The sequence below is a fragment of the Lissotriton helveticus genome, chromosome 1_1 (genome assembly GCF_964261635.1).
Source record: "Lissotriton helveticus chromosome 1_1, aLisHel1.1, whole genome shotgun sequence".
Classification (NCBI taxonomy): domain Eukaryota; kingdom Metazoa; phylum Chordata; class Amphibia; order Caudata; family Salamandridae; genus Lissotriton; species Lissotriton helveticus.
The window spans coordinates 987179943-987202532 of NC_136057.1; the positions used below are offsets into that span (position 1 = coordinate 987179943).

General features: G+C 42.8%; 1 protein-coding gene across 1 annotated transcript in view; it reads right to left on the reverse strand.

Moving 5' to 3' along the window:
- Positions 1–22590, reverse strand: part of PLXNA4 (plexin A4) — a 1016639-nt gene that overhangs the window by 244781 nt on the left and 749268 nt on the right. Inside the window, exons 14-15 of the mRNA XM_078677443.1 lie at positions 7217–7368; positions 5509–5626 (exon numbers count right to left, since the gene is read on the reverse strand). Of these exons, the coding sequence (XP_078533569.1) occupies positions 5509–5626; positions 7217–7368 (270 nt within the window). The remainder of the gene's footprint in view (positions 1–5508; positions 5627–7216; positions 7369–22590) is intronic.

Here is a 22590-nt window from a genome sequence, read left to right on the forward strand (position 1 = left end):
ATAATGCGAGGTAAGTGTGAATAGGTAGCGTAGGAGGGAGAAATATAATTTAATATCCTGGCAATTATTAAAATTGCATTAAAATGAAATTAAATATATTTCTGGCCAAATGCTGCAGCATTGGTACCATTTTCGCCTGATTTGTAAATTGCTAAATATGGTCAGAGACAGAAGTTTGGTCTTCTCCAATTTCTTGATTGCACCCACGCTGTCCAACCGAAATAATAGGAATCCTTAGAACACAGTGGATGCATATATTTGTATGTAAGTGGAATCATAACTAACAGGAGAACACGATCCATAAAGGAAGCTTCTGTTGTGCGCACGCGCACCCCTTCACTCAAACCGATCCTCTCAAAGGCCTGGCCTGCAAAGCTCTTTGCTGGTACAGCCTGGGAAGAAGTGAGAACAGTTGTTTGCTTTCCTTCAATGAAAATATGTTTTTTCCTCTGCAGTCCCCAAGAACACGTCTCTGCTCGGAGGTCTCTGTTGAAGGGATTCGTGATGCATGTCAAGGTGACGGCCATATTTGAAGGTCACCCAGGGATTATGCAAGCTCTCCCCTCGGCGACACGACATCCTGCGTCTACGTCTGGTTTTAATTACAAATGATTTGTTCCATTGATCTCATGTGGTGCCACCCACACGATGCCGCAGACACTAGCCGGCTGCACATTGCCTCATAACTCTCTCACAGACAGCGTTTAGCGTCATGTGTAGGGCTGCCTGGACGTATTTTATGAAGTTTACTCTTATTTATGAGAAGGTTAAAAATTAAATTCACTATGAACAAGGTGGAAGGGAACAGGGCATCCCCCAAAGATCAATGAGAGGTAGCGTGAGACTGATCGACTGCAGAGAGTGAGTGCTGTAAGAGCCTGTTACTGAAAGGGCGATGAATGATTAAGCAATGACAGAGTGCCTGAGTGCATAGTCTAAGAGTGAGTATGAGACTCAGTGAGTGAGAATGTTACTACCACCTGAAATTGGGCAGAGAGTACACCCCCTCTACGCAGTTGAGTAGATGAATGGGAGATTGCGGTGAACGAGTGAGCCCTGTGAGAGAGAGCCACTGTAACTTCAGTAAATGTGAGTGAGTGACTGCAGAGAGATGTGAATGTAGGAGTCAATATGTTCTAGAGTGAGTCTCTGGGGTTGAGCAATGAGTTAGAGTGCAGTGAGTGACTCTGTGCAATGGATTTCCTTGCTGTTTTAAGTTTCTCAAATCAAAAACACTCAGAGGCATGCAATCCACGAAGGAACACTACTTAAAGAAACCAACACTCAGCTGATTGTCCCTCTCTAATTGTTTGTAATTGTTCAGCAGCAGATGCTGCAGACCTCCTGCAGTCTCAGAAGTTAGGATGTTGCTTCTGAATAGTGCTGATACATCATCCCTCAAACTATGGAGTTTCTTTATTGCTACATGAATATTAAGGAACTGGGTGCAAAAAATTCATGAGAATTGAGATAGGAATATTAAAAAGATACCGACTTTTGGAATTGAATCATAGTTAAAAATATGCGACCAATTAGTTACTATGATACAAATAAAATCATGAATTGCAAGAAAAGTATTTCAGTAGTTTATGCTCATATTAAGTTATTTTATCCTCTCTGACAAAGTAATAACTGCATATCAGGATAGGAACAATCAAATATTTATGATCTTCTTGCAGTAGGAAGTAATGTACCACTACTACAAAGGCACAATTGTTTATCCTTAACCACGGCCACTGGAAACATAGAATTCTGTGTTGCAACTTTTTTCCTGTAGAACATGAGATTTACTGTGCTTGCCATCTGCAGCATAAATTGGGCACCTAAACAAAAAATGCAATACTATCTGTTAGAAACGGGGTCTCTATTTGGCAGTGGTTTGCACCATGTCCAAGTAGGGATCCACACTCTACTCAGAGTAAGTGTAGTACACACTAAGTTTACCTGTGCTCATCCACGGGAAGCTTAACATAGAGCACTCAAGCTAAACTAAAGAGGCAATTTGTAAAGTATTTGTGCAGACACACCAGCGGCGGTTCCGTTATTATCATTTTATTTTTTGTATTGAGCTTGCAATTGAAGACAGATTATGTTAGGGCAGGGCTGAGCCAGGCTACCGTGACCCAGAGAGAGGCGAAGGGGTGGCGGCACCAAAGTACAGCCTGAGTAGAGAGCATGCCCAGCCTCCCAGTCCCTTTCTGAGCGCCGAACCACAGGGCTCAGACAAATCACAATGCTGTTGAAAGGCAGCGTCGCGTTTGGCAAGGGGATTTTGGGAGGCTGTGTGCTTCCTGCCGACTGAGAAGAGGATGGAGGAAAGACGGTGGCCAGTGGTATTCAGGTAAGTGCTTTTATATTTTTATTCCCGCCCTACCATCTGCTACTGACACACATAGTAACCCAGTGAAAACACCACAAAAGTACTCGAAACCAGTTTAGAAAAAAGTCAATACTAGACTAGACCGACAAAAATCAAACTAAATGCAATTATGGCACTTAAAAAACAATAGCTCCAGGTAGGACTATCTGGTAGCCCTTGACCGGGACAAATCCACAAGTTATATCCAACCGCAAAGGAGCGCAGGCCGGCTACAGGAGTCACATGGACCCCAGGACAGTACCTTGGATGAGTCACAAAGTAAAAGATGGGGCGATGCGCAGGGGAGGTGAGGTGTCACAAAGGCAGGAGAGGCATTGGTTCCTTACTGCTATGCAGGTCATTGCACGTTGGTGCTCGGGGACAATGTGCTGCGCAAAGGAGGTGTAGCGTTACTGTAGCAAGGTGAGGTTTCAATTCCTAGAGGTGGTGCAGGGTCTTTGAGCCGCTAACGTCAGGGAACAATGTGGAGCTCAGGGGAGGTGATGCATCCATTGCATGTGCGAGACCTCTGGTCCTGAAGGCAATGCAGTGTCGATGATTCGTTGATGTCACAGCGGGGTGTGCCGATTCCATGGCATCGAACCACCAGGCCGCAGGTGTTGCGTTGGAGCCGTGCGTCACGGACTTCGGTGAAGTGGTGCTTGAGACTCATTTAGCAGAAGTGCTTTGGAGGCGCTGTGGCACTGTCGGGGCTTTTGTTGTGAGTTGCAGTCATTGCGTTGCGCACTCAGTGAGCAGTGACCAGTGACCATGCCTTCGGTGCAGGCAGCGGTGATGCTTCGATATCCCTGGGAAGGGTCGGTTCCAAAGTGATGCTTGGAGTTGATGCATTGTTTTCTTGGTTGCAGGACCAGAATCACCTCCAAGTGTCCAGGACAGGGTTTGACACCATTTAGAAGGTCAGGGCTCACAGCAGAGGAGCTCAGATGTTGGTATCAAGATGCAGGTAAAGTCTTTCATGGCACCAAGAGTTTCAGCAGAAGGCAACTCAACCCAAGCCCTTGGAGAAACTTTAGATATCAGTCTTCTCACTCCCAGGCAAGAATCAGCAGACAACAGGCCAACACAGCAATGCAAGCAGCAAAGTGAAAGTCCCTCCCGGCAGTCCAACAGCTCTTCTTCCTGCCAGAATATTTTCAGTCCAGAAGTGTTTCTGAGTATATGGTGTCAGAGGTCCTGTACTAATACCCATTTTGGCCTTTGAAGTAGGGTGACCTTAAAGAAAGGTCTTTGAGAGTGCGCAAGACCCTGCCCTTCCTAGCCCTGGCTCCAGACACACTACAGGGGGGTATGCAGTTCTTTGTGTGGGGACTGGCACAGCCCTACTCAGGTGCAAGTGTCAACTCCTCCCACCACTTAAGCTCAGAAAGACCCATCAGCCTGGTGATGGGCCATCGGTATATGCAGGGCACACTTGCCCTCCCTTTGTGTGTGACTGTCCAGAGTGAATTCACAAAGCCCAACTGTCATCCAACGCTGACGTGTATTCTAGGTACAGGCCGAGGCACGAAATGGATTAAAGTAAAAAAATCCAAACTTTCTAAAAGTGGCATTTTTAGACCTGCAATTTAAAAAACAACTTCACCAAAAATCTTTCTGTTTTTAAAATGTGAGTCGAGAGACACCAAAATCCAATCAGCTCCCAATTGGACAATACCCATGTAAAATGCTACAGGGCAGCCTCAATGGCAACCTATGGGAGAGATAAGATCCGCTATAATGAAAAGCAAATTTAGTGTTGTTTCACTGCCAGGAAAATGTAAACTTGCGGGCACATGTCCCACCTTTAAAATGCACAGCACCCTGAGGCTACCTAGGGTCTAGCTTAGGGGTGCCTTATAAGTAGTAAAAGGGAAGGTCCGGGCCAGGCAAGTAGGTGTACTTGCCAGGTTGACATGCAATAAAACACTGCACACACAGCTCGGCAGTGGCAGACCTGAGACATGTTTGCGGAGCGACTCATGTGGGCGGCACAACCCATGGCGCAGACCAACTATTAGCATTTCATTTACAGGCCCTGGGTACACAATGTGCACTGTACTAGGGACTTATTAGTACATCAAATATGCCAATCATGGAGAAACCAAATGCTAAGACATTTTAGACACCAAGCACATGCACTTTAGCAATTGCCAAGAGTGTTAAAATGCACAGAGTCCTAAAACCAGCAAAAACGAAGTTCTTCACACAATCAAAAAGCCTGGAGAAATCATGTCAAAGATGGCAGGTATAATAATATCTCAAACAGGCAACAAGTTACAAAACTAAAAGAAAGCTCCATTCTTAGTTCCACACAGTGGCAGCCCCTTTCAAAGGGTTAAGTGGTCACGTTTCGGTTACTGATTCCTATTTTCAGTTTTTAAACTGATACAGACGAGATGAAACGTTTGCTCAGTTAGTAGGAATATGTGTAAAAATAAAAAACAAGCAAAACAATACACAGAATGTGCTGTGCTGCAGAACATGCCTTTTCCTGTCACATAATTCAGTCAACCCTGCCACATAATTTGGTAATCCATGTTAATTGTAGTGGCCCTATCAACAGCACTTATTACTAAGTACTAGTTTTGAGCTCTCAGTTTGACAGGTATGGGAACAAAGCCATTGCCATAAGTTAACCCCTTCGACGCTCATGACGAGCTGGGCTCGTCATGAGGTAGCCTCCTCGCACGCTCATGACGAGCCCAGCTCGTCATGAAACATGGGAATGAGTAAATCCCAGCGTACGGGCGGAATTCCGCCCGCACTAAAGAGGTTAACCTCCTTCCCTCAGACAATTTGGGCAAGTGCTATAGTACGGTGTAGTACTTGGGTCCCCATTTTTCACATGATCGTTTTATTGATTAAATCAATTCCTTTTTCATGTATCATAATACTAAGAAATGTTAATGGGATGCATGACAGAATTTTACTTTGGATGCAATTGCAAAAAACCCAACCAAACTGTTTTTGACAAAAAAAGAAATTTCTCCATCCTTAGGGTAAAAAACGTATCTTACAAAACATATTAATGAATGGTAGAGTGTTGCGTGTATATCAATAATTAGTAAAGCATTGACTGTCATGACAACTATCCAGTTGATGCAAACCATTTTGTGCATTACATGGTCAGGTACTGTCACACTTACCACAAAGTAGTAGAGCTGAGAGGATCTGGCCTTAAACTCAGGTCTGCAGTCGCCCACGCAAACGTCTACGAATCCAGCATACTGGCTCAGCTTGGCCTCCCCCATCTCACAGACTATCCTGTAGATCAAAGCAGAGATGGCACAATAAGGCAGGCGCCATGATAGGACAAGTCCATACCTTTGTGATTGTCCATGAAATGACTCCTGGGATAACTTTGGTCTCATTTTAAATTAGCAAACAACTGCTGCCACACTTGTCTGAAGTCTGTATGAACAGATATGCTTTGTTAAGCAGAGAATGTCAACGATTCTTTTAGGACTGACAACCACTGGCCTTTAATGAACCGACACCATTTTCCCATGTATAGCTATTGTACTTTGCAATGTGGCAAGAGAGAAGTTAATTTGCATAGTATTATTATTTGTCTCAAAATTAGATTTCCTTTGCATAGAAATAGGGAGCAAGAGAGAGAGAACAAGATAAAGACAGAGATAGAATTGAAAAAAGAGAGCGATGAGAAAGACTGAGTTAGAGACCAGGAGATAGAGTAAGAGAAATGAGGAAAAGAGAGAATGGGGAAGGAATAAAGAGGGAAAAAGGTAGAAAGAAAGAAAGAAACTCAGGATTATGGACAGGGTAAGTAAAAGTGAACACGGTGTAGGTAGAGGTAAATAAGAGAGGAGAGACAGAGATTTGGAAGCAGAAGGAAAAGAAACAGAGGGAAAAAAGAGAGGAAGTAAGGGAGCTTGATGGATGGTGGAGAGAAGGAGAGACAAAAAGCAAGAGCATCACAGAAAGAGAGTGTAAAGAGAGAACAGGAGATGGAGATAGGGGAGATAGAGTGAGGTGAGAGGACTGTAAGGGAAGATAAATAGAGATGGAGAGAGTGGGAGAGAGGTATGAAAAGCAAAAAGTAAAACAAAACAGAGATGGGGGAGATTAAAAGGCTAGAGAGAACAGAAAAGAGATCGAGATATGGAGGGGGGATAAAGAGAGACGTGAGAGAATGGAGCCATCAAATGTTGTTAAAGAGCCTCTTATTTTGTAGCCTTGTGTGTTATGTCCTACTTTGTCGCCATTACTGGTGGCAAATTTTCTCTCTAGCTCCCACTTTCACATTTACCTATATGGTGACACTTTAAACTTGTTTGCCTAAGGGCGTTTCATACCTCATTCCCTAAACTGCATGCAGTATTATCTTGGTGGACATTTTCCTATTATGACCATGAATATTGTAAGGTAGAAGGAAGGTTTTGTTTCCCAATGTTTCTTTTCTATACCTCCTGTTTCTTGACGATGGGAATGGTTTGTATTTGATGCGTGGAGCTTAATGTATGAGCTGGAGAAAAACATGTCACGTTTCAACAACACTCCTTTGCTTGGAGGTCATAGCTCCGATGTGCTTATGGTTGTGTTGGGTAGTGAGGAGCAGATGCTTGATGAGGTGTTTGCACCACTGACTCTGAACGCCTGGGGATGGAACTTGTGATGAATTCAACCTTTGAGTTCTCCTCTTGATTTCCTACATCATCTCCTGCTTTAGTCCAATTAAGCAATCACTCATCCATGCAATAAAGAAACTGCTGGTAGATTTGGAGCGCTTGAATTTCCCAGATGTTTATTAAACAACTAGAAACAATCATAAGATATGTAAATGGTGGTGACATGAGATGGAATGAAGTCATCAAGAACATCACACCCACTTACTGTTCTGCAGGGATGTATTCCTCAGCAACAGGTGTGCAATTGACCTCAGCGACCTTAACATAATCCTTAATTTCTTTGAACTCAAGACCCAGGTTTTGTCCACGAATGGTGACCCTTGTCCCTCCTTCTCGAGGGCCAGTCAATGGGATGATCTGAAACAAAATATAGGTGAAAACATTTGATGAGGTAGAGGAGTAAAGATGATTACAGCAAAAATGCATAAACTCACCCCACCACATTGCATTACTCAAAATCAAGGCAAACTCAAGGATTTATTGACCATCTAAAAGATCTTAAGACGGGTCCCTCACCCTCAATGCCCATCATAACTGTTGGAAATGGCCCTTTTTGTCTTTCTCCTCCCTTTATTGCAAAATTCGTTTTTTGGGCTTTAGGAATCTGTGCACTTTACCACAGCTAACCGGTGCTAAAGTGCTTGTGCTATCCCCTTAATACAGAATTGGCTTACACCCAGTTGGCATATATAATTTACTTATAAGTCCCTGGTAAAGCACACTCCATGTGCCCAGGGCCAGTAAATTAAATTATCCTAGTGGGCTTGCAGCACTGATTGTGCCACCCACATAAGTAGCCCTTTAAACATGTCTCAGGCCTACCTTTGCACAGCCTGTGTGTTCAGTTTTCACATATCATTTCAAGCTGGTTAATTAAACCTGAGTGGTGTGTATTCACTCCACGGACTATACCGTTCAAAAGTTTTGTTGTTGTTCACTGTTAAGAGATTATTTATGGTCACTGATCATTTGTTTTTAGGCTGCAGTTCTTCCTGAAGAAGGGCTTGTTGGCCGAAATGCATTAGGTGAACATTTGCACACTTACCCAGGATTATATTGTATTCTGAAGTGGCATTGAAAAAAGCCTGAATGGGTATTTCTTCAGCATTTAAAGTTGGTAATCATGCTGCCTCCATTGAGAACTTTGAATCTTCCAAAATAAATATGGATTACAATTGATTGCTTGAATTCTTGTCATTGGATTCTTTCGACACGTTAATTGCTAATAAAATCATGAGTGAATTATTGTTTATGATCATGTTTATTTTTGCAACCAGCATTTTAATTTATCTTAATTTAATTTTGCACTGTTTGCATATTTAAGAGTTTGTATTAGGGTTTGATGTTCACTGCATATTTCAATTTGATTATTTATTAGTGTAGTTTGAACTTGCATGTGAGCATGAAGGGCACAATATGTTTTAACCCAGCAGTTCATGGAGTTTTTATGTTTATTTTTGGATTGGTTTTGTGGTCACGTGTTTGATTTGAATTTCATGGTAGATCTTTAAATGGATGGGTTTCACCTTTGATGTACGATATAGGTTTAACAATCACGAGGTTGTTTGGTGCACAATTTTAGTGGTGTTTGGATGAAGCAGTCACGCTGCGGGTCACGGTGTTAAATACACTGGGTTTTCAGATCTTACACTTGTGGCACTGTACGTTTATTTTTGGCATTTGCTTGGTCTATGATAATTGGTTATGCGCACACAGTTTTGCTTGGGGCACATTGCACTTAAGGCATAATAACACCCATATTCTGTATTTAATTTCTTGACAATACCTCGGTTTATATGGGGTATGGATTCAGCAGTTAAATTGGTTTCATTTTAGTGATGGGTGGTGTGTAGTCACTCCGCGGATTATACAGTTCAATGCTTTTATTGTAGTTTACGGTCATGAAATTATTTATGGTCGCTGATGGGTTGTTTTTTATACTGGAATTACCCCTGAAGAAGGGCTTATTGCTCAAAATGAATTGGTTCAACATTTGCACAGTTACCCAGGATTATACGTGTATTCTGATGTGCCACTGAAAAAAGCTTGGATTGGCATTTCTTCCGCACTGAAAGTTGGTAATCATGCTGTCTCCATTGTGAATTTTGAAACTTCCAAAATACATATGGATTATATTCTTGTCATTAGATTATATTGACTTTTCCCTTTTTGGCTGTGCAGCTTGATGCTGGGCAAGACATCCCAACAGCTTAACTTTGAAAAATAAACCTTTTGCCAAGGCCAAACCTTCATTTTTATTACATATAAATCACCCTTACGGTAGGTCCTGTACACCCCTAGGGTCAGGGTACTGTGTATTTAAAAACTGGTGCATATACTTCTAAGTTTTACATGCCTTAGTAGTGAAAAACTCTTCAATTTGTTTTTCACCACTGCAAAGCCTATTTCTCCCACAGGATAACATTGGAGTTGCTTTTTTGCCTTTTACAAGTGTAATATGCAAGACATAACTGGTTCATGTTCGGTATCCCTGGAATCTTAATTTAAAATCCTAATTTATGGTGAAGTTGGGTTTTAAATAACAATTCTGAAAATACAATTTTCTTGCCTTAGCCATTTGGTGACTGCAGCTTGTCTCTGGCCACATGACTGTGTATAGTTGGCATTTGGATTTGTGTATTCCCCCTAAACAACCACACACAATGGGAGCTTAGGTGTGACTGAGTGGACCATCACTGGTAAATGGGAGGGAGGAGCTGAGTCCAGCCTCACTTATAGTTGAATAGGCTGTGTCCTGTCTTCACACAAAGGACCTAACAACCCTGCATGGTCACTTCAGCCAGTTCGAGCCTGGCGCAGGAGGTAAGGAATCCCATGCACTTCTAAGACATTGCCTCGACATTTCTCCCACCTTCCAGAACCAGGGCACCAGTTTTTAAAAGAAGAACCTCAAACACCAACTCTTCAGTACACTTATGGACCTGTGGATACTCTGTCAGGAACAAGGATTGTGGTTCTGCTGAAATGACTGTCACTCTACTGGACTGCCACTCTGAAGGATCTGCTACCCTGTTCTTCTGACTTGCTGCCTGCTGCCCTCATTCCTGGGGAGGAAGAATTGGACCTGCAACCCATCTTGAACCCATGACCACAGATTAACTCAAAGGACTAGTCATCTGGCCTCCTGATTTGAGCCTCAGAGACATAAAAGGCTCTCCAACAGCTCCTGGACCAGTCTTCTGCTAGTTTCCCAAGAGGTGCCCCTCAGTCCCAGGATCCTTGGTGTGGCTCACTGGTTTTTAAATAAAGCTTTTGGGCTCTTTGTGAAAGCAAACTGGCCTGTTCGCACCGGAACCATGTCACTCACACAGAAAATCAGTGCAAGCTGCCACCAGCCTGTCTCTTCACACAGCAAGCATTGATTGCCAAGGAGGACTGCCAAAGCAAGGCTCCAGCCCGCCCAGCCACAATGCCTGGACTGCTCCTCATGCCATGTCGACCGCCGCAGCGACACTCTCCTTGTTTCCTCCGGACCTCTTCAACGTGAAGCAGACACTTGGCACAAAACTTGAGAAGGTACATTTTTTATTGGGACTATTCTGGGTCTGTGTCCGACCCACGCTCCATTGTGATCAGCTTGAACTTTTAACTTTGACCCAGTCCAGTGTGACCAGATAGCCACAGTTGGTGCTTTTGATTTTAGGTGCTGTACTGCAGTTTATTCTTTACAAATTCCTAACTTCGGTTCTACTGATTGGATTTTTGTCTGGCTTTATTTATTAAATTAAGCTCTATTTTTCTAACCTGGTGTGGGATCTTTTTGTGTGGTGTTTTCACTGTTTTACTGTTTGAAGTATGCACAAATACTTTATACATTGCTTCCTCTGTGCCAAGCTACCTGAGGGTTGAGTACAGGTTAGTGCCCTCTTCACATCTGGGCACATGGATACCCTAACAAAATATTGAGGACTGTTATTTGAGAACATTTTACCCATAGATACTGCTCTTTATTGGTGAACAATTTTCTCTAGGGGCCATTAAATGTCTATAAGAACCCCCCCTTTTCTAGATGAATGGGCTTTGGGACTCCATGCTTGAGTTAGATCCTCGCAAGTTAACAGCTGCATAGAATGTATCGAGAAAGTTGGGGACAGACCTCCCATTGTGGTAAAAAAAAATTCTCTCTCTTTAAGGAAGTTGTCTTTGCTTCTCTGCCTTCAGAGAAGAACACAAGCCCTTTAACTAACTAAAGGCATTCAAGGGATTATCACCCGGTTACTATAGAGGCACATTTCATATTTGACAAAAAACACTAGAGGGAGACCACTTCAGACACTCATGTCAATAATTGGCAACAAAACAGCACATACTATTCATCCCTATTCCTTTACAGCAGGACTTTAGTGGTTTCCCCAAGATCTTGGATTGACACGCAGAGCTCATTGTTCAGGACTTTTTCAAAGTAAAACTTTGTAAGACCGTTTTCTCTGTTAGGTATAGAAAACACTTTGCAAGTTGTCGATTGGCTGTAAGCCATATTGTGTTTGAAGGCTTTTGCACCTGGCCTTGAATACAGTATAAAGAATAAACAAAATGGGACTAAATTAAGGAAATTAATTAAAAGACATATTGACTCAGGAGCACAACGTTGACAAAGAGGATCACATTAATAACAAGTAGATGAGAGGGCTAAAGTTCTTCAGTAACCCCCAAAGCTTTTAATGTTTAGAGAACACGCTTTCCTAGACCATGAAGAAGAATGCCGCTTTTTTTCTTGCAAGCTGTATTTTTTTCACTCCCCGCTCTCTTTCACACTTACCTTCAAAGCACCCCATCCATTAGAAGATGGTGACTACTATCCTTCAAGGCAGACACAAAAGACTAGTTGATATGATAGTCCATTATGGGCTGCAGGGGAAAAGATCAGACAGCCCAACAAATGCAGGCTGCACATATTAAGAGAAACATAGCTGCATAGCGTGCCACCTGGGTCCTGATAATAACAGGAGACAAAGCACAGGACACAGAATCTTCCTGACACCACCGGTGGGAGAGAATGAATGAATGAATGAACAAATGTGTTCTGCATTGTTCTTTTTTTGGGGGTAGGAGGGTCACCGTAGGTGGTAAGGTAAAGTAGAAGGGGGCCGATTTGTATATTTTTTATTTTGGTGGGGGAGAAGTATTTGTTGCAAAGAGTGCCAATGGGGTGTACAAACTAGTAGTATTCATATTTTTTTTTAAATTGGTCAGTGCGGAGGATGTTGCGGAGGATGGGGGAAAAGCGGAACGGCACTAAATATATTTAAGGGGCTAATGAAGCTGTCAGAAGGTAAATAAGGCGATGCTGCACATGTCTCCCACCGGACTGGTCTTCGCTGCACAACTGATCTGTGGTATTGCCTTACACTGGGAGACAAGAGAGGTTACATTGTGTTTTCAATCTTGTTGCTTGAATGTACATTGCAGACAATACTACCTTCACTCTTGCTATCTGTTTGAGGTCTATTTGAAACCCTCATCTCTTGGAACCCCTTAATGCAAAATAACACCTTGATAGCTACTCATCCACAATACTGGGCATTCATTAAAAAAAACGTTGTTACTACGGGTGCTTGATGAATATGCATTTTACTGTTCTAACCCTGCTGGTATTCTACATTTATTGTGCTGTTCTTATTTTAAAAGTCTTATTTCAGGAGGAACCCTGTTCTCGAAAGTGTGCTGTGTAAAAGAAGGGTACTCCTGGGGATGAGTAGATATGGTGCTTTGCAAGGAAATTAACCTTCTCTAGAAAGGATTGGTTTGTAGAAGATGAAGCCTATTCTGCACAAAGTTTGTTTGTGGAAAGTGCTACAAGCTTTCATGAGGGAAAGAGGCAGATTTGTGGAAAATGAAGCCTCTTCACAATGATGGTTTTTGGTTGGAAGATGACCTCACAACTGGATGAATTTGGTTTGCCTAGAGGAGAAAAGTGACTTTAATGGAAGACGAATAATGTAATGGATTAATTTGATATTCAGTTAATAGATGACGTCTGATCTGGCTGAGTTTCTTCTAAATATGTTGATGAAGCCACATGATGAGTTTTGTTTAGATGATTTACAAGATAGCTCTGGAGATTAACACACAGGTTGAATGCATTCTTCATAGACTGCACGCCCTATGATGTTCATCCTTCTTTGATCAATAAACTCTGTAGCTGACTTGATACTTCTAGATGTTGTATGTCAAACATTGGAAAGAGCAGATACGCTGCGGCCAAGTGTACGTTTAATTGCGCAGATGGCAAGCAAGATAATAGATTTGCGATGTGGCTTACTCCATATTTTTTCATTTAAATGATTTCTTTTTCTCGCTCAAGGAAAATATTAGTCTTCCTGAGCAAGTGCTGAAAATATGTATTGTAATGGTCGCTAGAGTGTAAAACGATGCCAGAGTTGTTTGTTGTTCTGTAGATAAATGGGATGACAGCAAGCACAAAGCCATTCCTTCTCAGACGGTCTTCTGTTATCCCCCATCATTTCTAAAAGTGTGCTCTGATGCTGGTGCCTGGACCACGCTATTTCCATGGAAACGGGACATGATGTCGAATGAACCAAATGATGACATGAAATGGACGTTTAAAAGGGGGGGGGGGAAACATAATTCATCAAATCTTGAAATCGTACAAATGTCTAAATATTCGCCATAAACTGGAACAATAATGTCAGTGCTTGCTTGAGAACACACATGACCAGATCTAATCGTAGTCGGATTTCACAGAGCAGGATTAATGAAACAAATCACAACGCAAGTGCTCAAGCAGTGATAGATGTCTCCTTTTCTGCACAGCAAACCATCACCTTAAGTTTCTTTTCCATACTTTGTTTCCATGTCAGAAGGCATCTGTTAATCACACTTTAAAACACTGGCACACGAGCATGTTCTGTTATAGGCTGGGTGTGTGTTACCAAATATGTGCGCATGTGTATAGCATGAGCGATCTGTAGAATGGCAGTTGCTGTTTCTCCTTGAGCTGTCTGCTGCTGTGGTTTCTTTTTTGTGCCTTTTTTCAATAAGTCATACTATTACTCATCAGCAAAATATTGGAGACGAGGATGGGCCCAAATATTGAAGAATCTGAATGATTGATATGGGAGTTACATGTGTACTTAGTGTTAAGGTGGAATATCCAGGTAATTTCAGGGGAAGGTGAGAGGCTGAGAACTTTATTGGTAAATGAGATTGTCATGTGTTCTACACCAATGAAGGGAGAACAGTTGGTTTCATTCTTACGTATAATTAAACTTTATACCAGATTGTTTCTGGGCTTTGCATCAAAACGAGTGCATATCATATCTCTGTTGAAAAAGAAATCGCTGTTCACATGTGTATGTCGTGCAAATAGGTACCAAGAATTTTTGTGGAGGAAACCATTGATTTTTACGACAGATCATAGACTTCTAGTTGGCATTTTGGGTGAAGAAAGGCAGAATATATCTACAGCTTAGTTGTCCACACAGACAACCAAGTTGCTGGAATTCAGTTTTCTTGCGGAGTATAGTTGATGGGGAGGGAGGTACATCTTCCTGTGGAAGCTAACACAAAGGAGAAACATAAGGACAGTGATAAAATAGTGGAGTGTTTGATAACTGAAGTAGATGAGGAATGTTCTGGAATATGGAGCAAAGGAAGGCTGGGGTGTTGCTACGGAAGAGGATCTAATGTTAAAAAGTATTACGGGGATGGTGGTGTCAGGATGGCCAAGGGAACACATTTTTCAAGCGATATTACAAAGATTTCACAAAGTGGCTGCTTGGCCGGCCCTCTTGGGCCGCCCAAAGCAGTCTTGCTCACTTCGCATGTTCTCCATGCAGGCTGCATTATAGCCTCTGTGGAGGAACATTCCCAAGCTCCCAGTCAGTGTCTGAGCCCCAAAACACGGTGCTCAGACCAACCACAATGCAGCTAAAGCAGTATTGTGATTGGCTGACTGGGAGCCTGGGTGTGCTTCCTGTTGAGGCTGAGTGAGGGAGGACTGCATAGGTGAGACGCGACGAGAAGTTAAAAAAAATATTTTATACCTGCTTCCTACCGTGGCCTCCCCCTTACAGCCCCCTCTACCACCCGATCTGTGCCGGCCGCCGCTGATTGGCAACGCCAATACATCTGGCTTTGAAATGTTAACTCATACAAAGTTAGCAAACTAAGCGAGACACATGAGGTGACGATAGAAAGAGCAGACTGTTCAGGCTATAGTTGTAAAGAGGTCTCTCATGCTGCTCAATGCAAGCACTGCATGTATAGGATGAACAGCCAATAGCATTAGGTGAGAAATACATTCTCCACTGATCTGAGCCAAGACATCATAAACAAAGTTTACAGCTAATTTCTGAAATATGATAGTCGAAAAAGCCAATGGTTGACAGGGGTGGACCCAATGCCCACTCTATGTATATTGTAAGAATAGGGATGGCTGTTTGAAAACAAGATCTCTGAAATGAGCTTGGAGAAAACATTTCCAAGAGAAGGGTCGATTTCATAGGAGCAATAATCCAAGAAGATGCCCTCAGAGGGCAGTTTACTCACATTAAACATTAAAAGATGAACTATGACTACGTTTGCATTTAATATCATGCTTTTCTCCTCCTTGGTTCAAACCAAGCACCGTTCCAACCTTGAGTAATGCATGTCGGTACCACTGGGGAATCCACTCAGCTGGAGGCCATCACGCCTTCCGTGCAGTCCTTTCCCTACTGTGGAAGTGGCCTCTCGTCAGCAGAGCCAGCTGAGCTTCAGTACCGCGGCAGCTGCTGCCGCCACGTGTCCATGACTCCCAGAGGGTGGATTTCAAGAATAGCACAGCGCTAAAATTGCAGCTTGCCATCTATTCCACAAGTCGCTATCAGCACGTCACCATTACTGCCTGTTGCTGATGCTAGCATCCGTGTTTTCTTCCTACTCGGCTTGTCATCTTTAAAAATCATTTTGCACTCAAGCTCGTTCGTGGTCCTCTAATTTCACGGAGTGAGGACACTGCAGAGGGAGGCTGTGAATAACCGAATCTGATATGTTCCTTTTGTGCCTCTGTCTATACTTTCTACGCCTCTCTGTCTCTTTTTCTCAGTCTCATTCTGCCTCTCCCGCCCTCTCTCGTGGCCAATATCGCCTTGGCTCGAGGCCAGAGAGTGCCTGCTGGCGGCTGCAGACACACCATTAGCTGCAATATATATCCAGCCACTTGAGATTACTGCCATGCTAATGCTCCAGAAAAAAAGACCTTCCAAGGGCTGCTAACAAGTGCATCAGGCAATCAGAATATTTTATAAGAGCAAAATTGCAATGATTTGTAAGGTCTCCGAGGCCTAGAGAATCCGTGCACTAAAATGGAACCGCAAGGATTTCTTTAGGTGCTGGGATGTAGAGTCCATCATTAACATCTGCCCCCTTTTCACAGCATTGGAGACAGATGTGCAGCACGTGGTGTGTGTTCAGAAGTGGGGGAGAAGTTTTTGGGGCCCATGACTTCTGAATATTGGTTCTCAATGGTTTATAATGCCCTAGTGCGAATTTATTTACAAACTAATGTCATCGTATATTGTTGAGCTCCATGGCTTGCAAATCTATTTAAAGTGTTGGAGGGGCGGGAGTTCAGTCACTACACTGTGGTCGAAATATCAACCTGGAATATGTACAATACGTAATATGCAACTGTCACTACATTGTTAATGTAACTACATGTTGAGTTAAGAATAGTTAAGCTATAATTCCTTATGGGTACTTACATTGATAATATAGTGGTAGTCAATATGGTGGAGTTAATATTTCAATATTTGTGTATAAAAATATTAATGATGTAAATATTGTGACACAACCATTGTAGGATCTGGAGACAAGTCCATTCACAACTAAGGCTAAAAGCATAATTTCAGTGTCGCTGAGAGTCAATGTTCCACACAGTACTAGAATCTGTCTTTTAGAAAGTAAATGCGAATAATATTTTTCTAACCTGTCCACCATCTCCGAATAGTGTATTTAACTCTGCTAGCTAAACACTGCAGTTAAGTACTTGTAATCAAACTTAAGGGTATCCCATGGCCAATTTAGTCTCCATACCAGCTCAACACATCAGGAACCAACGACTTTTGAATTACCCCTTCAAAAACAAAGGACATCTTTCGGGTCCATGAGAACAGGACTCAGCATGAACTGGAGGTGCACCCTCTCGAGAAATCCGGGAAAGATTCTCATCAAAATTGTGCCATCCACTACTTCAGCAGTCCTAAAAGTCCGAGCTTCAGTAGCTTTAAACGGGGACAGGGGAACAAGGGAGTGATGAAATAGAAACTTCATATATGCTCTGTATGGTGGCGCAGATAAACTTCGAAACCAACACATACACTAAGGGCTCTGATTTAGTACTCGGGGGGACTTGTTACTCCATCACAACGGTGACAGATATCTCGTCCGCCAAAATATAAATCCCATGAGATATAATGGGATTTATATTTTGGCGAAGAAAGGTTCGTCAGCAGTATTGGACAGTTCTCAACGCCACAGTCAAGCAGCTTAGTAATGCTTTTCAAAACTAATGCCCTAACATCTCTTACCTAATTTTCATACGATTCAATGGCTACATCTTGGTCACTGAACTCTTGAATAATAATGTGTACACCAAAGCCAATATGGCACATAGCTCAAAACCTATTCTTAAATGGAGAGGAATCTATAAGCAACAAAAGTTCCATCATAGCTATGTAATCCCCTAGCACACAATAGATTAGCAATGGTATTCAAATATCCTGCCCACAAAATGCCCTTCAGCTATATTTCTATAAGGAGACAATTTCTATTCTCTCTGAAGTAAAGATGAGAGTCATAGCCCACTTTGAAGTGTGTCTGGGGAAAGATGTATATTAATCTGACAGAGGCAGACCAAGTAGGGATGACAAAACTATATGAAACAGAACCAGCTGTGCAGGACAGGAGGGCCCTCCCGTAGATTTTACAGAGATACTGAACCCCCCTCCATAAGCAACAAATGTTAAGGCACTTATTTATATCAATGGGTGTGGCCTGCGTGATAAATGAATGAGGAAAACATACCTTATTAATGTCTGAACACAACAGTAACATGTTCTAGTCCTTGCAGGAATATTTCCACTCCTGTATTACTCCAAAATTCCTCAATTGACTAGACCTCGCTGAAGGTACACAGTTCTAAATTAGGAGAATCCAGGCAGCAAGGAGCAGGCACCTCCTTTCTCCTGATACTGCAGGTGAAAGTACTAGTAGTAGAGTGAGTACAAATTCTCTTCTTTGTCTCCCCCTGTTGCATGGATTCCCTCAGGCACCACTGCAGCGGCACAGAAGCCAGACCTTAGCAGGGGGATGCCAAAAAGTTTGTGCCCACTGCTGGGGCCCCTGGAACAAGCGGATGTGCTTAGCATAGTTTAGCTAGGCTACACAGCTAGAGCCAACAATGCATATGTAATAGAATAGTCCCTAAAATACAAGGAGGATAAACCTGTTGCCTCACACCCTAACTACAGTTCCACTGCACTTGTAGGCTCTTTCACCTCACCATAGCAAACCAGTGGCTGGATATACATGTAGATACGTATGGTGCCTATAAAAAAGTGGCCCTGTTACAGGCTGGGTCCTGTAGGTTGAGAGGTGGAGAATTTTAACTTGCAGTCCATGGGGCATCTTAGGTGTGCACAGAGGGCTTGAGTTCCATGGAGTGTCCAAAAAATTGTGAACATCCGCTTTTAGAAATCCACAAAAGAATCATTAATTGGTTGAAATTCTTTACACAGTGCACACACTGGGTCTAATTGTCTCCTAAGTAGCCAGAGTTGTGCATATCACAAGAAATCAGCAGTAACAGTTACCAAATGCCACTCCCAATTTATTTGAGTAAACCCCAAAACCAGGAGATGTCGTTGGGAGGTAATGTTATTATTGTTGGACTACAAACGAGCTTATGCTCAACTAAAAAAAAGAATTATTCGGATCTGAACTGGGGAACGCCAAGAACAGACCATGCAAACTCTTCAAACTGGTCAAACACCAATCAAACAAACTGGCCAAAACATCAAAAGAAACCCCCAAGTCACTAATTTCATCAGAGGACTTCTCCTTTTTCTCTGACAAAATCACAGCCTTAGGAAGGAATATGCTACTTACCAGTATGCATCTGTTCTTGGCATAGAGGGCTGCAGAGTGGTACATTTATGAATAGATCGCCATCTGGTGTTGGGCTCGGATGATTGCACTTTGTTTTTCTTTTGGAGAAGTCTTTGTCGTCATAGATGACTCCTCCTCTTGGTGTTAGTGCGCATGGGCATTGGCTCCATCCTTAGATTGTTTTGCCATAGTAGGGTTAGATGGAGTAGTGTAGTATAGTACATAAAGATATGCCCATGTAAGTGTATCTAAATAAGATAATGTTGGGACAGACACAGGTTTCCGGGGAGGCTGGGAGGGCATGTACCACTCTGCAGCCCTCTATGCCAAGAACAGATGCATACTGGTAAGTAGCATATTCCGTTCGAGGCATATGGGCTGCAGATGGTACATTTATGAATAGATTGTAAAGCAGTTACCTCCCTAGCGGTGGTCACCAGTGTCTGTCGCAACTGTTTGAAATAAAGTCTTTAATACAGCTTGGCCCACTCTGGCTTGTTGTGCAGCCTGTACATCAACACAGTAGTGTTTTGTGAATGTATGTGGTGTAGACCAAGTTGCTGCTCTACATATGTCATCTAGGGGAATGTTCCCTAAGAATGCCATAGATGCTCCTAGTTTTCGTGTAGAATGAGCTCTAGGAGGAACAGTTAATGTTCTCTTTGCTTTAATGTAACATATTTGTATACATCTTACAATCCATCTAGCGATGCTTGCTTTAGAGATAGGATTGCCCTTATGTGTTGGGGAAAATGCTACAAATAGTTGTTTAGTTTTCCTGAAGTTTTGTGTTCTTTCTATGTAGTACAAAATGGCTCTTTTGACATCTAGTGTATGTAGAGCCCTTTCTGCCACCGTCTGTGGCTTTGGAAAGAAGACTGGTAATTCCACTGGCTGATTGATGTGGAATGCTGAAATTACCTTAGGCAAGAACTTTGGGTTTGTTCTAAGAACCACTTTATTCTGGTGTAACTGTAGGAATGGTTCTTGTATTTTCAATGCCTGTAATTCACTTACTCTCCTGAGTGAGGTAATGGCTATAAGGAAAGCCACCTTCCATGTAAGGAATTGTATTTCGCACCTATACATAGGTTCGAAGGGTGGCCCCATTAGTCTGGTGAGTACTACGTTGAGGTTCCAGACTGGGGAAGGTGGTAATCTTGGTGGAATGAATCTTTTAAGGCCTTCCATGAATGCCTTTATAGCTGGTACTCTGAACAGTGATATGTGTTGCCTGTTTTGTAGGTACGCTGCTATAGCTGCTAGATGTACTCTGATAGATGTGTACGCTAGATTACATTGCTGTAAGTGTAATAAGTAGCAAATAATCTCCTTTGTTGATACGTCCAGAGGGTTGATATTGTTATTAGTACAGTGTATAGCAAACCTCTTCCACTTAGCTGCATAACATGCTCTGGTGGTGGGACGTCTCGCTTGTTTAATTATCTCCATGCAATTTTGAGGTAGATCTAAGTACCCAAATTCTAGGATTTCAGGAGCCAGATCGCTAAGTTCAATTGAGTTGGATCTGGGTGCATTATTTCTCCATGGTTCTGTGTAAGGTGCATGGGTAGAATTCGTAATTTTTGGTGTGGCACTTGTGAGAGTTGCAGTAGCGTGGTGTACCACGGCTGTCTTGCCCACGTGGGTGCCACTAGTATCATGGTCATTGAATGTTGTTGCAGCTTCCTGACCACTAATGGAATTAGTGGGAGAGGGGGAAAAGCGTATGCAAATTTGTTGGACCAATTTATCCATAACGCATTGCCCTGCGACAGGTGATGTGGATACCTGGACGCGAAGCTTTGGCATTTTGCGTTCTGATGAGTGGCAAAGAGGTCTATCTCTGGTTGTCCCCATCTTTGGAAGAATGGCTGCAGTATTTGTTGGTGCAGTTCCCATTCGTGTATTTGTTCCGACTGTCTGCTTAAGATGTCTGCTATCTGGTTTTGGACTCCTGGTAGGTGTTCGGCTAACAGATAGATGTTTTGAGGAATGGCCCATCTCCAAATTTCCTGTGCTAGTCTGGATAGTTGGAGAGAGTGCGTCCCCCCCTGTTTTTGAATATAATACATTGCTGTCATGTTGTCTGTTCTGATCAGGACTGCTTTGTTGGTAACATGTATCTGGAAGGCTTTCAATGCTAGAAACACTGCTAGTAGTTCTAGATGGTTGATGTGCAGTGTTCTTTCCTGCACACTCCACCTTCCTTGTACTGTGTACTTGTCCATATGTGCTCCCCATCCGGTGAGCGATGCGTCTGCTGTTATTGTCACCTGTGGAATTGGCTCTAGGAACGACCGCCCCTTGGTAATGTTTGTTATGTTCCACCACTTCAGAGAGCGGTGTGTGCGGTCGTCTACCAACACCAGATCTGTAATCTGCCCTTGAGCCTGATTCCACTGTGTCGCTAAGCATTCTTGTAGCGGACGCATTTGTAGTTTGGCATATGGTATTAGCAGTATGCAGGATGACATCATGCCTAATAGCTGCATGAACACTCTTGCTGTTAGTGAGTGTTGTGGCTGAAATCTTTGAATGATTGTAAGCATTGTTTGGATCCTGACTGGGTTGGGGTACACTTTGGCTTTTTCTATGTCTATAGTAGCCCCCAGATATTGTTGAACCTTGTTTGGTTGTAGGTGTGACTTTGTGTAGTTCACCGTGAACCCTAGCTGGTGTAGTAGCTGAATTGTCTTTTGTGTGTTTTGAAGACATTCCTCTTGTGACCTGGCCTTTATTAGCCAGTCGTCCAAGTATGGGAAGACATGAATTTGTTGTCTTCTTAGGTGAGCTGCTACCACTGCCAGGCATTTTGTGAACACCCTTGGTGCCGTTGTGACACCAAACGGAAGGACCTTGAACTGATAATGTTGTCCTTCTACCACAAACCTGAGGTATTTCCTGTGGGCTTTGTGAATAGGGATATGAAAGTAAGCATCTTTTAGATCCAGTGTAGAAAGAAAGTCCCCTTTCTTCAGTAAAGGAAGTACTTGTTGGAGCGTGACCATGTGGAAATGTTCCGAATTTATGTATGAGTTGAGAGGTCTTAGGTCCAGTATTGGCCTTAGAGACCCGTCCTTTTTGGGAATTAGGAAGTATAGGGAGTATACTCCTGTTCCTTGTTGGTGCTGTGGAACCTTCTCTATGGCATGCTTTTCTAGCAGTGATAGTACTTCTTGTTTTAACAGTGTCAGGTGATCTTGTTTCATTGGACGCTGTTTGGGGGGGATGTTTGGTGGGGTAGCTGTGAATTCTAGGCAATAACCATGTTGGATAATTTGTCTTACCCACCTGTCTGATGTGATGTTTTCCCAGACAGGTAGGAACTGTGATAGGCGTCCCCCGACCGGTGTTATATGGTCTGGGGGAAGCTCTATGAAGTCACTGTTTTGGGGTTGGAGAGTTGCGGTTGTTGTTGTTTCCGCGACCTCTACCCTTGTTGTT